This window comes from Oncorhynchus kisutch, linkage group LG23, assembly GCF_002021735.2.
Source record: "Oncorhynchus kisutch isolate 150728-3 linkage group LG23, Okis_V2, whole genome shotgun sequence".
Taxonomy (NCBI): Eukaryota; Metazoa; Chordata; class Actinopteri; order Salmoniformes; family Salmonidae; genus Oncorhynchus; species Oncorhynchus kisutch.
This window is the reverse complement of record NC_034196.2, coordinates 35281642-35295985: the sequence shown is the minus strand read 5'-3', so window position 1 is coordinate 35295985 and position 14344 is coordinate 35281642. Positions and strand designations below refer to the sequence as shown.

General features: G+C 43.6%; 1 protein-coding gene across 5 annotated transcripts in view; it reads left to right on the top strand.

Annotated features, from left to right (window-relative positions):
* Positions 1-12539: 12539 nt before the first annotated feature.
* Positions 12540-14344, top strand: part of cdk5rap2 (CDK5 regulatory subunit associated protein 2) — a 68286-nt gene continuing 66481 nt past the window's right edge. For all 5 annotated transcript variants that reach the window (XM_031802840.1, XM_020457583.2, XM_020457584.2 and 2 more), the window contains exon 1: positions 12540-12714. In XM_031802840.1, coding sequence (XP_031658700.1) covers positions 12662-12714 — 53 coding nt within the window. In that variant the 5' untranslated portion in view covers positions 12540-12661. The remainder of the gene's footprint in view (positions 12715-14344) is intronic.

Sequence of the window (14344 nt, the reverse complement as noted above, 5' to 3'; positions counted from 1 at the left end):
TCGAACACCGAAACCTGAACTAAAGACCTACTGATCCTCAACACGGGTTCCCTCAGGGGTGCGTGCTCAGTCCCCTCCTGTACTTCCTGTTCACTCATGACTGCACGGCCAGGCATGACTCCAACATCAACAGCATCAACTAACTAACTTACGTCATCAGAGCGCAACGCATGTTTGTTGTTGTTGAAAGCTGTCGAACACCGAAACCTGAACTAAAGACCTCGATTTAAAAGCTGACAGTGTTTTCATATACTTGTATTTTATTTTGAATCCTTTGAATCCTGCAGGAAGCATCCGTAAGGTGCTTCCTGCACTCCCCACCCCGTTTGCCCCAGCTGTACCACTCAATCACTGAGCGGTCACGCTGGGTCTCCCTCAAGACCAGCAAGGGAAGCTCAGTCTTCTGCCCCAGCCACTCCCAGGACCACCAATGGAGACATTAGGACCTGATTTGCAGTGGTGGAAAAAGTACTCAATTGTCATACTTGAGTAAAAGTAAAGATACTTGAGTAATTTTCTATTAAGGTAAAAGTGAAAGTGACCTTATAAAATACTACTTGAGTAAAAGTCTAAAAGTATTTGGTTTTAAATATACTTAAAAATTGAAAGTAAATGGAATTGCAAAAATGTACTTAAGTATCAAAAGTAAAAGTATAAACCATTTCAAATTCCTTATATTAAGCAAAACAGATGGCATCATTTAAAAAAACATTTTTATTGGCAAATAGCCAGGGGCACACTCCAACACTCAGACATCATTTACAAACAAATCATTTGTGTTTAGTGAGTCCGCCAGATCAGAGGCAGTAGGGATGTGTGTGAATTACTGAATTAATTAGTACTTTTGGGTGTCAGCAAAAATGTATGGAGTAAAAAGTACATTATTTTATTTAGGAGTGTAGTGAAGAAAAAGTAAAAGTTTGCAAAAATATAATTAGTAAAGTACAGAAACCCCCCAAAACGACTTAAGCAGTACTTTCAAGTATTTTTACTCCACTGCTTATTTGGGTACACACAAGAGAGCAAGCACAACAGCAACACATAACAAAACAAAACAAAACTGTCTCCATACTTCAAAACTGATCCTGCTGAAGCTATGTCAAATGTCATAGGAATGAAAAGGTGTCAGGGTCGTTTGGAGCTAGGTTGAGCAGGCAGAGTGAAGTAGAGAACAAACACAAAGGCAATTTTCAAAGATGTAATAAATACAAGACAGGGTTTCCATTAGTTTCAGAATGTACTTGTCCTTATTTCAGTTACAGTGGCCATTCTGGCTCATTTGAAAGCCATGCAAGTTAAAAATGAATAATCTCTCTCTCTCTCTGATTTGGTCCTGCCGTACATACCTACACGTACGCTACGGTCACAAGACGCAGGCCTCCTAATTGTCCCTAGAATTTCTGTAGGCAAGGCTTTCTCCTATAGAGCTCCATTTTTATGGAATGGTCTGCCTACCCAAGACTCATCTCTTCAGTGGGTCATATGATTGAGTGTAGTCTGGCCCAGGAGTGTGAAGGTGAACGGAAAGGCTCTGGAGCAACAAACCGCCCTTGCTGTCTCTGCCTGGCCGGTTCCCCTCTTTCCACTGGGATTCTCTGCCTCTAACCCTATTACAGGGGCTGAGTCACGGGCTTACTGGGGCTCTTTCATGCCGTCCCTTCCTCTCTAGGTTTCTTCCTAGGTTTTGGCCTTTCTAGGGAGTTTTTCCTAGCCAACGTGCTTCAACACCTGCATTGCTTGCTGTTTGGGGTTTTAGGCTGGGTTTCTGTACAGCACTTTGAGATATCAGCTGATGTACGAAGGGCTATATAAATACATTTGATTTGAATCAACAAACAAATAAAAAAATACACAATGGCTGCATTTCAAACACATAAAAGACATACTCTCCTACACTTACCCTTGCCTTATGCCCTTGGGGGAATCCCCGCAGCAATCTTTGACGTCAGTCCAAACAATTAGCCAAGCAAGGGAAGTTGGCAACGATAGCCACTCAGCCCTCGTTTGTGATCAAGTGTGTGAGTGTGCAATTCTGTTCATTCCGGGGCCTTAATAAAACCAACATCAACATACAAGTGTAAGTAAAAACAAATGTAAATAAGTTTGAAATTGTTCTACTAATGCACATGACGACAAAAACACGTATCTTAAAAGTAATTATGTTTTTGTTTAGCTAGCACATACAACTTTCCCTGCTATCACACTTGTACATTGTGATTTTCGATTTACCTGATATAGTCGGATGGTTAACACTTGATGTCTGCACACGCATTGTCTCCTAGCCAAGATATGAAATGCATTAATGCAATCATAATTGACTGTATTTTCCTGTGGGCTGCTGCCTAGAACACTTAAAGAGGGTGATTTAAATATGCACATCAAAGTCACATGATCAGTTAAATTACCCAAGAGGATACTGTCTTGACAACGAGGGCAATTAGTCACACCCATGACACAGTTCCTTTTTTGTATGTATGGATGACCACCACCATCATAAGTATGCTGATAACTCTGTTGGATTCTGAGTTAAACTTGGAACATTGCTATCCTAGAGACTGGTATTTACATCGGAAGTTAATGGTTATCTGTAGGAGCCAGATGGCTTTGGAATGTGCTGGGTGGATGGGAGGAAGTCACAGGATTGCTGTAGGGGATACGGGTGGACATCTGTGGATTAGGAAAATTAGGGTTTGTTGTCAGATCCCCTTAAGGGAGAAATTATGGTTTATTACCCAATTACTTGGTCTTCCTGTTGAACCATAATAGATGTAAGGATTGGAGAGAAGGAGGAGTTCCTAAATTGAAGTATTTATACTTGTGGTGGTGGAAACATGTTTTGTCTAATGCAGCTGTATTGATCCTCTGGGAAGAATACACTTGGTTAAGCTTTCATAATGTCCGTTGTGTTTTACTCTGAGAATTAGAACCTAAAAGTTGGAGCTGCGAGCAGGGCTCACCACGATTTGTAGTCAAACCAGAGAGTCCAGATCAGTGGAGCAGGAGCTGGCAACATACAAGGTAGGCACAGTTCCTACACATGTTTCCACTCATTTTGACATCTTGGGGAGATGAGAATCGTAGGCTGAACAATTATAGGATACTGACCTAGAGAGCCTGAGTTTATTCGGTAGGCCCATTTTGTAACGACCGTTTGTAAATATCTGGTGTAGGGTAGGTTTCATAAGGATAGGTCCCGAGTGGAGGTTTTCCTCTGCGAGATCCAGGTAAAAACAGGTGTAGGGTGGGTTCCTTCAAGGATAGATCCCGAGTGGAGGTTTTCCTCTGCGAGATCCAGGAGTGACAATACAGTGCAGGGTAGGTTCCGTATTAGGATAGGTCCCTAGTGGGGGTAGTCCCCTGCGAGATCTATAAAAGGGACAAAAATCCCAGCTGCAGTGAGTTTTGTAAAACGAGAGTTCTAGAAGCTAGTGAGGTTTAGGAAGACGAGAGTTCTAGAAGCTAGTGAGGTTTAGGAAGACGAGAGTTCTAGAAGCTAGTGAGTTTTAGGAAGACGAGAGTTCTAGAAGCTAGTGAGTTTTAGGAAGACGAGAGTTCTAGAAGCTAGTGAGTTAAAAAAAATCTATAAAAAATAAGGAAAAATTAAATATTCAAACACTGAGTTACGTGTAGTAGCAATACGGAGAGAGGTTGGTTTATGCCCTATGGGGAGGGGGAACCATGAAAGATTATGTGAAAATAGGAAGACAAGTGTGAATAATTTTGGTAATGTGGGTTATCAACAGTGATATGAGGCGCAGTACTGGAATAAGACATTAAGTCAACCGTATTCTCCAGTAATACATTTGCAGACACTATAGTATAGGTTCTAATACAAGGTATTATGTGCCGTGACCAATTAATAGGCACAAGCATTTCGCTACACTCGCATTAACATCTGCTAACCATGTGTATGTGACAAATAAAATTTGATTTGAAATACCATAACCATTCTCTGGGGAAGTGGGTAGCGCTACCTTGGAAAATAGTGTCATGTTCTGACCTTAGTTCCTTTGTTTTGTCTTTTGTTTTAGTATGGTCAGGGCGTGAGTTGGGTGGGTTGTCTATGTTAGTTTGTCTATGATTTTCTATTTCTGTGTTTGGCCTGGTATGGTTCTCAATCAGAGGCAGCTGTCAATCGTTGTCCCTGATTGAGAACCATATTTAGGTAGCCTGTTTTCCGTTGTGTTTTGTGGGTGGTTATTTTCTGTTTAGTGTTGTGTTGCACCTTACAGGACTGTTCGTTGGTTGTTTATTGTTTTGTTTTCAGTGTTCATTAAAATATTTAAAATATGAACACTTACCACGCTGCGCATTGGTCCTCCTCTCCTTCCCCAGACAACAAGCGTTACAGAACCACCCACCACAAAAGGACCAAGCAGCGTGGTAACGGGCAGCAGCAGCGATCGCAGGACTCCTGGACTTGGGAGGAGATCTGGACTATGTCACTACTTGGGAGGAGATAGACAGGTGGTCGGTCGACCCAGGGAGAGTGCCGGAGCCCGCCTGGGATTCTCTGGAGCAGTGTGAGGAGGGATACCGGCGAATGGAGTCAGCACGGCGGCGCGGAAGGAAGCCCGAGAGGCAGCCCCAAAAATGTATTGGGGGGTGGCGAAGTCAGGTAGGAGACCTGCACCAACTTCCCGTGCTTACCGGAGAGAGAGAGGGACCGGGCAGGCACCGTGTTATGCGGTGGAGCGCATGGTGTCTCCAGTGCGTGTGCATAGCCCGGTGCGGTACATTCCAGCTCCTCGTATCGGCCGGGCTAGAGTGGGCATCGAGCCAGGTGCCATGAAGCCAGCTCTACGTATCTGGTCTCCTGTGCGTCTCCTCGGGCCGGTGTACATGGCACCAGCCTTACGCATGGTGTCCCCGGTTCGCCAGCACAGCCCAATGCGGGCTATTCCACCTCGCCGCACTGGCCTGGCTACGGGGAGCATTCAACCAGGTAAGGTTGGGCAGGCTCGGTGCTCAAGAGCTCCAGTGCGTCTTCACGGTCCAGTCTGTCCGGTGCTACCTCCATGTACCAGCCCTCCGGTGGCAGCCCCCCGCACCAGGCTGTCTTTCCGTCTTCTCCCTACAGGTGCCCCCGCCTGTCCAGTGCTGTCAGAGCCTTCCTCCTCTCCAGCGCTGCCAGAGCCTCCCCGTCTGTCCTGAGCTGCCAGAGCCGTCAGTCTGTCCTGAGCTGCCAGAGCCGCCAGTCAGCCAGGAGCTGCCAGAGCCATCAGTCAGCCAGGAGCTGCCAGAGCCATCAGTCAGCCAGGAGCTGCCAGAGCAGTCAGTCAGCCAGGAGCTGCCAGAGCAGTCAGTCAGCCAGGAGCTGCCAGAGCAGTCAGTCAGCCAGGAGCTGCCAGAGCCATCAGTCAGCCAGGGGCTGCCAGAGCCATCAGTCAGCCAGGAGCTGCCAGAGCAGTCAGTCAGCCAGGAGCTGCCAGAGCAGTCAGTCAGCCAGGAGCTGCCAGAGCAGTCAGTCAGCCAAGAGCTGCCAGAGCCGTCAGTCAGCCAGGAGCTGCCAGAGCAGTCAGTCAGCCAGGAGCTGCCAGAGCCGTCAGTCAGCCAGGAGCTGCCAGAGCTGCCTGTCACGGCGGTGATGCCAGAATCGCCCTTCACACCTGAGCTGCCGGAGTCTCCCACCTGTCCGGCGCTCTCGGCTTTCGCTGCCTCCAGCTCAGCCTTGGGGCGGCGATATTCTCCAGCCTGTGCCCATGGTCCCTTGCCTTCCAGAATCTCCTCCCAATTCCATGTTTCCTGCGATCGCTGCTGCTGCCCGTTACCACGCTGCTTGGTCCTTTTGTGGTGGGTGTTTCTGTAACGAACCTCGACCTCCTCTTCTGAGGAGGAGAAGCGAGAAGGATCGGAGGACCAAAACGCAGCGTGGTAAGTGTCCATATTGATTTATTCAAAAAACACAACGGAACACTGGAACAAAATAATAAACGTGAAGAAACGAAACAGTCCTGTGTGGCGACAAACACTGACACGGAAGACAAACACCCACAACCCAAAACTGAAACCCAGGCCACCTAAGTATGATTCTCAATCAGGGACAACAATTGACAGCTGAGAACCATACTAGGCCGAACTCAAAAACCAACATAGAAAAACAAACAGACTGCCCACCCAACTCACGCCCTGACCATATAAACAAAGACAAAACAAAGGAACTAAGGTCAGAACGTGACAGGGCGGTATTCGTGGACTTTTCTACCTACTTATTGATTTGTTTCTGACCATATGGGCAGGCAGCAGCAGCCCCACACCAGGCCAGGCAGTTCAGCCAGAGAGCAAACAAACGCACCAATCGGGCCCCACGCGTGGGTCCGTTCAAACGGTTCGACCAGAGCAAATGCAAGCTCCCTCCGCTAAACACCCGACTCCAGCAAGGTCTACCTGCCTCTTCATACTTAGTCCTTACAAATGCACCTATACATTTACATTTAACAACCCCCAAAAGTCAAGCATGAATGCAATTTACTGAATTCAAAAGCTTACTGGATTTTTAGGAATTTAAAGAGAGACCTATGTGACGCCTTTCCCCCGCTGAGAAAGAATCCCTGAAGCAATTTACACAAACATTTTCAACTATGCAACATTTCAACTATTACCTGCTATAGTTGGGTGGCCACCTGTTTGCGAGATTGTCTGGAGAAACTGTCGTCAGCCAGGACCGGCACTGCTGTCCAAGGTCCCTGCAGCTCCTGGTTAAGCTCGCCAAATTTTATTTTTAAATTTTGTGTTACCTTAATTTAACTAGGCAAGTCAGTTAAGAACAAATTATTATTTTCAATTATGGCCTAGGAACAGTGGGTTAACTGCCTGTTCAGGGGCAGAACGACAGATTTGTACCATGTCAGCTCGGGGAGTTGAACTTGCAACCTTTTGGTTATTAGTCCAACGCTCAGACGTTATTAGTCCAACGCTGGTTATTAGTCCAAAGAGTACATTAACCAAGACCATACATACATTTATGACAGCTGGACGTACTATGGTCAGCAGGATACAGGAAGAAAGATGGAAGCAAGATAACTGATGACTAACACGTAAAACATAAGCATGCAGTGCATACATTATTTTTTGAACATGGAAAGAGTTCTACCATCATTATAACCTAACCAAAAGCAGATATGGGCGTTTAGTGGGAGTGAACGAGCAAGCTCTGAGATGAGAAGAAAATAATGGAGAAAGGTCAAGGGCTGCTATTTTCATATATAGAGGGAGGGGGCTCTATACGTAATGCAAAGACAGAATCCTATAAAGGCAGGACTCTGTAATATGAAAATGTAGTCTCTTTCCATGGAGGGGCTCGGCCCTGTTATGTTTGTGATAAGGTCCTTCCATGGAAGGGCTCAGTTTTGCTACTTTGTATTAAAATATATATTGAATTCACAAGTTCTTGTAAGAGTGTTATATTTCTGAGACGATTCTCCACAACAGTACTTTGAAGAATCTAAAATATATTTGGATTTGTTTAACACTTTTTTGGTTAATAGAAGTGCGTGTTCCCAGTACCTGATTCCATGTGTTATTTCATAGTTTTGATGTCTTCCCTATTATTATACAATGTAGAAAATAGTAAAAATAAAGAAAAACCCTTGGATGAGTAGGTGTGTCCAAACTTTTGACTGGTACTGTATATATTTACCAAAAGATATATGGGGGATTGGAAATTATGCAGATAATTACATTGTTAGAAGCCACAATCTACAGTATCTGCAATATTAAAGGTGATCTACAACCTTCTCTTCCTTCTGCGGAATCTTGCGCCCTGTCTCCTGCTTTTACCTCTGACTCACTTCCTCTGAATGTCTTAGTCACTGGCTGTTGTAGATGTAATGATAACACTTACCCTAAAACAGAATTAACAGAGCAGATGGTCGGCTACGGTTGAGTTTCCAAAGCTGGACCTTCGTCAAGATCCCCTACACCCAGAGAGTAGGGAGGAACCTACCAGCATTTGTGACTCATCCGGGGAATAATCCATTCCACTACACGATAACGCCTTTTGGTCTCAGTTCGGTTCCCAGATATTTCCAGAAAATAATATCCATCATCCTTGGAGGGGTCCCTGGACTGGCCGTCTACTTGGACAACATTGCCATCCATAATGAACGTCTGTAAGCATTCTTCGCTCAGCGCGCACGCAAAACACTGAGAAGTGCCTGATCGAGTTTGTCATGTTCCGTCTGTCAGCCTACAAGCAATGGCGGCCCACTAATTTTAATTAGATGGAAAAGTGGCTTGTGCTGAACTGAGCAAGGCGAGAGGAGCATGGTGAACACAGTGTGCATTAAGTTGGTAACAGAGGGTGAGGGGTAGCCTGGGTACCCGTCTGTTTTGAATGATCAATCCACTCCTTAATAGCAGAAACAGACTGGTACCCAGGCTAGGAAGAGGGAGGGAAAATCATATACTTACAGTTGAAGTCAGAAGTTTACATACATCTTAGCCAAATACATTTAAACTCAGTTTTTCACAATTCCTGACATTTAATCCTTGTAAAAATTCCCTGTTCTAGGTCACTTAGGATCACCACTTTATTTTAAGAATGTGAAATGTCAGAATAATAGAGAATGATTTATTTAAGCTTTTATTTCTTTCATCACATTCCCAGTGGGTCAGAAATTTACATACACTTAATTAGTATTTGGTAGCATTGCCTTTAAATTGTTTAACTTGGGTCAAATCTTTTGGGTAGTCTTCCACAAGCTTCCCACAATAAGTTGGGTGAATTTTGGCCCATTCCTCTAGACAGAGCTGGTGTAACTGAGTCAGGTTTGTAGGCCTCCTTGCTCTGCACACACTTTTTCAGTTCTGCCCACAAATGTTCTATAGGATTGAGGTTAAGGCTTTGTGATGGCCACTCCAATACCTTGACTTTTTTGTCCTTAAGCCATTTTGCCACAACATCGGAAGTATGCTTGGGGTCATTGTCCATTTGGAAGACCCATTTGCGACCAAGCTTTAACTTCCTGACTGATGTCTTGAGATGTTGCTTCAATATATCCACATCATTTTCCTTCCTCTTGATGCCATCCATTTTGTGAAGTGCACCAGTCCCTTCTGCAGCAAAGCACCCCCACAACATGATGCTACCACACCCGTGCTTCACGGTTGGGATGGTGTTCTTCGGCTTGCAAGCTTCCCCCTTTTTCCTCCAAACATAATGATGGTCATTATGGCCAAACAGTTCTATTTTTGTTTCATCAGACCAGAGGACATTTCTCCAAAAAGTACGATCTTTGTCCCCATGTGCAGTTGCAAACTGTAGTGTTTTTTTTATGGCGGTTTTGGAGCAGTGGCTTCTTCCTTGCTGAGCGGCCATTCAGGTTATGTCAATATAAGACTTTTACTGTGGATATAGATAATTTTGTACCCGTTTCCTCCAGCATCTTCACAAGGTCCTTTGCGGTCGTTCTGGGATTGATTTGCTCTTTTCGCACCAAAGTACGCTAATCTCTAGGAGACAGAACACGACTCCTTCCTGAGCGGTATGACGGCTGTGTGGTCCCATGGTGTTTATACTTGCGTACTATTGTTTGTACAGATGAACGTGGTACCTTCAGGTGTTTGGAAATTGCTCCCAAGGATGATCCAGACTTGTGGAGGTCTACAATTTTTTCTGAGATCTTGGCTGATTTCTTTTTATTTTCCCATGATGTCAAGCAAAGGGGAGTTTTAAGGTAGGCTTTGAAATACATCCACAGGTACACCTCCAATTGACTCAAATTATGTCAATTAGCCTACCAGAAGCTTCTAAAGCCATGACATCATTTTCTGGAATTTTCCAAGCTGTATAAAGGCAGTCAACTTAGTGTATGTAAACTTCTGACCCACTGGAATTGTGATACAGTGAATTTTTTTGTGAAACAATCTGTCTGTAAACAATAGTTGGAAAAACTACTTGTGTCATGCACAAAGTAGATGTCCTAACCGACTTGCCAAAACTGTAGTTTGTTAACAAGAAATTTGTGGAGTGGTTGAAAAATTAGTTTTAATGACTCCAACCTAAGTGTATGTAAACTTCTGTCTTCAAATGTAAATAGGAGATAGATTTTTTATTTTATTTAACCTTTATTTAACTAGGCAAGTCAGTTAAGAACAAATACTTATTTACAATGATGGCCTACCCCGGCCAAACCCTATCCTGGACGACGCTGGGACAATTGTGCTCCGCCCTATGGGACTCCCAATCACAGCCGGTTGTGATACAGCCTGGAATCTAACCAGGGTCTGTAGTGACGCCTCTACCACTGAGATGCAGTACCTTAGACTGCTGGGCCACGTGGGAGCCCATGTAGAAGTGTCTTGGTCGTTCCAAACTTCTTCCATTTAAGAATGATGGATGCCACTGTGTACTTGGGGACCTTCAATGCTGCAGAAATGAGAAGGGCCTTAGTCAGGGATAAGAAATAAGAAGGGCCTTAGTCAGGGAGGTGACCAAGAACCTGATAGAGGATCTCTGGAGCTCTGTCAGAGTGACTGAGAAGGAAGAACCTTCCAGAAGGACAACCATCTCTGCAGCACTCCACCAATCAGTAAAAGGCACATGACAGCCCACTTGGAGTTTGCCAAAAGGCACCTAAAGACTCTCAGACCATGAGAAACAAGACCCTCTGGTCTGATGAAACCAATATTGAACTATTTGGCCTGAATGCCAAGCATCACGTCTAGAGGAAACATGGCACCATCCCTACGGTGAAGCGTGGTGGTATTATCATGCTGTGTGGATGTTCTTCAGCGGCTGGAACTGGGAGACTAGTCATGATCGAGGGAAAGGTGAACAGAGCAAAGTACAAAGATCCTTGATGAAAACCTCCTCCAGAGCACTCAGGACCTCAGCCTAGGGTGAAGGTTCACCTCCAACAGGACAATGACCCTCAGCACACAGCCAAGACAACACAGGAGTGGCTTCGGGACAAGTCTCTGAATGTCCTTGAGGGGCCCAGCCAGAGCCCGGAACATCTCTGGAGACCTCAAATTGCTGTGTAGCGACACTCCCCCTCCAACCTGACAGAGCTTGAGAAGATCTGCAGAGAATAATGGGAGAAACTCCCCAAATAATATAGGTGTGCCAAGCTTGTAGCGTCATACCCAATAAGATATAATCTATAATCACTTTCAAAGGTGCTTCAACAAAATCCGGGTCTGAATACTTATGTAAATGTGCAAAGTTTTTAAAAATGTTCAATACATTTGCAAAAATTTCTAAACCTGTTTTTGCTTTGTCATTATGGGTATTGTGTGTAGATTGATGAGGGGGAAAAAAACTATTTAATACATTTTTGAATAAAGGCTGTAACGTAACAAAATGTGGAAAAAGTAAAGGGGTCTTTCCGAATGCACTTTATATCCACTCCATCAAAAATAGTCCTCTATCCATAGTTTGGGGATTTTTTAAAAGCTCCCTGAATGTCTAGTATAATTTCTACAGTTTCAATTTGGTTTTAGTCATTTTACACAGGCAGGATGTTGGACACCCCTGCCCTAAAGTGACCTGATTGACCAAGTCCACTAAGATCACTGCTGAAGTACCAGTAACCTAGCAGTCCACATTTTGTTTAATGTATTCCAGAACTAATGGACTTGACGATTTGGTGATCATTAGAATCAGGTTTGCTTTGTATCTGTAATTAAAGAAGCAAGCATGCCCATCAGTGGTTCTCAATCCGGGTCCTGGGGACCCAAAGGGGTGCACATTTTTGTGTTTGCCCTAGCACTACACACCTGATTCAAATCCTGATGAGGTGTGTAGTGCGAGGGCAAAAACAAAAATGTGCACCCCTTTGGGTCCCGAGGACCAGGGTTGAAAACCACTGCCATAGATGGTCAGCAGAGGGTGCTATGAACCCAGGTAAAACCATCATGACCAAACTAGTCAGCTATAATCTGTGGAGGCATCAAATGTCACAACATTAGAATATGAGATTAGTAAACCTAAAATGTGAACATGTTGAGTAAATTTAGCTACCACAAGGGAAATAGATCAATATTTTAAAACTGTTTGTGATAACACATGACATGTTTTGTTAGGGAGCAGACGACAAAGCCATAAGCGTTATTTCAATTGTATAACATCACTGGTGGTGTCATTATGAAAAAGTGTCCATCCATGGTCAAATATAATGTAAGCAATATTTGTTAACTCATTATTTTTCTTAGTTTTAAAATAAAAACAATGGTTTCATTTTCCGAGTATTTGCGTACCTAACAACTAGGCCAGCTTCATACACACAAACTACATTTTTCCATGAGCCTCCCTACCAATCATTAGGAAAAGTGTATTTATTTTGACCAATCGGACACTGCGCGCCTGCTTTTGGGCTCCACCCTAGAATTTCCAAGGTTGCACACGAGGTGGCATTGGGGTGTATTCATTACACCTATTCTGTTGCAAAAGTTCTGCAACAGAAAACGTTTACTCCAAACGAAAACGTTTTCCAACGAAAACCAGAGTTTCTATTGGACAAATTCAAGTACGTCCCTCATCGGTTCGTTTGGTTATTTAAAATGTTAAACGGCTTCCGTTGCAAGGCATAATTAATACACCCATAATGACGTTAAATCAAAATGGCGGTAGTAACGACTGCTTTGAATTTTATACCCGCTTCATGTTGAGGTTTACTCGTAAATATTGATATTAATTCAAAGGGAATACCATTTCAGGATGGATTCCGTCGTTGGAGATGATCAGACGCTTCCCTTTGACATCAATGGAAGGTATGCGATTTGCCTGCCAATAACGTTAAATCTACCTCGCTAGCATTTATAGCTAACGTCATTAGTTCAAAATTGGTGTTGATAAAACGTTATTAGCTTACTATGGTTAAAGCTAGCTAGCTCAAGTGGTCTGTGGTATTTGTTTGACTGGTAAGACAATAGGGCTGCAACTAATAGCTAGCGTTAGTTTCCCACGTATTTGAACTCCTCACTTGACTTTGCACAAGCTAGCTAACGTGTTTCCGTTAACTTAGTTGTTACAAATCTTATGGTAGCTGGTTGCCAACTGGTTATCTGGCTAGTAACGCTAGTTGGCCTCGGTTCGGTTGTTGTCACTTGTCATTAACATCCATTCAAACCAAATATTCTAAACAATACTAAAATAGCTAGTCAATTGACTACCTGAGCCTGCTGACTATGCACACAGTAATCTGACACCCCAACATGTGCATACTGACGACTCACAACATACGATGCTGCTACGGTCTAATCTTTCCTGTTACCTTGTGACTTTACATAGATAACTACCTCAATTTTTACTTCGTTATTCCTCGTGTCATTTATTTTTAACTGCATTGTTGGAAATGGACCCGCAAGTAAGCATTTCACTAATGGTCTACACCTGTTGTCTGCGAAGCAGGTGACATACATTTTGATTTAAGCCACCACAGTTGCGCAACTCATGCACTCGGTTGTGGTCAAATATTAATAGCCAGTTAATGTTAACTAACTAAACAACCAACAAGGCAGTTGATTATTGTGAATTCGCATAACTAACTAACCCCGACGTTCCTATGCTGTCCCTTGACAAGTCACGTTAATTTGTAGTGATGAGATCCAATACGTCTCCTCTGACGCGAATGTAGAATTAAATTCAATTAGAACTTACTCTACCTGTTGTCCGCTAATTTGGACTTTTTGTGGATTTAAATTAGACAACATATCCACAGGAAAGTATTTTTAAAACGAGTTAAACACTGGTCTCTGTGTGGCTATCACGATTTGTTTGCTAATCACCTGAAGCACGTGCACAAGACGGAAGAACATGCACGCGCACTAACCAGTGTTTTCCTGTTCCATGTGCTGTGGCGCACCGCCAAGGCAAAATAATTGCCGCCACGCAACAATAACAAAAAAAAAATGGAACATTAAAAAATATTTATGCTTAGGCGCACTTTGAAGATGGTAGAACAGTCCACGTTTACTTTTCCTGGTCAAACAAAACGACTAATTCATAGAAAAATCGGAAAACCCCATAGTAGAATAGATGATCTATTTACCCGAATCGGCGTGTGTGTTCTATGCAATATAAATATTCCTCTCGTTGCCTATTCTAGTTATGTGAGCCATAGGGAGGAAAAAATGGATTCTGACACACAGTCAATGCACAACAGTTCTTGCAATCGCCAGAACAGCAGTTTTAATGGCCTTTGTTAAAAAAAAAGGGATTCCAGCTTTCGATTCTTACTTTATTTTTCAACTCCTAAATCTGCACGAACTGCACCATTTTAAAATGAGTTTTTAGCAGTGACATGGTTATGCACTTTACAGCTTTGCAATTAGCAGTAAGTGCATAGGGGAGAGTGGGGCTAAATGTAACATGTCAATTGTTGGGTAACTTGGGGTACAA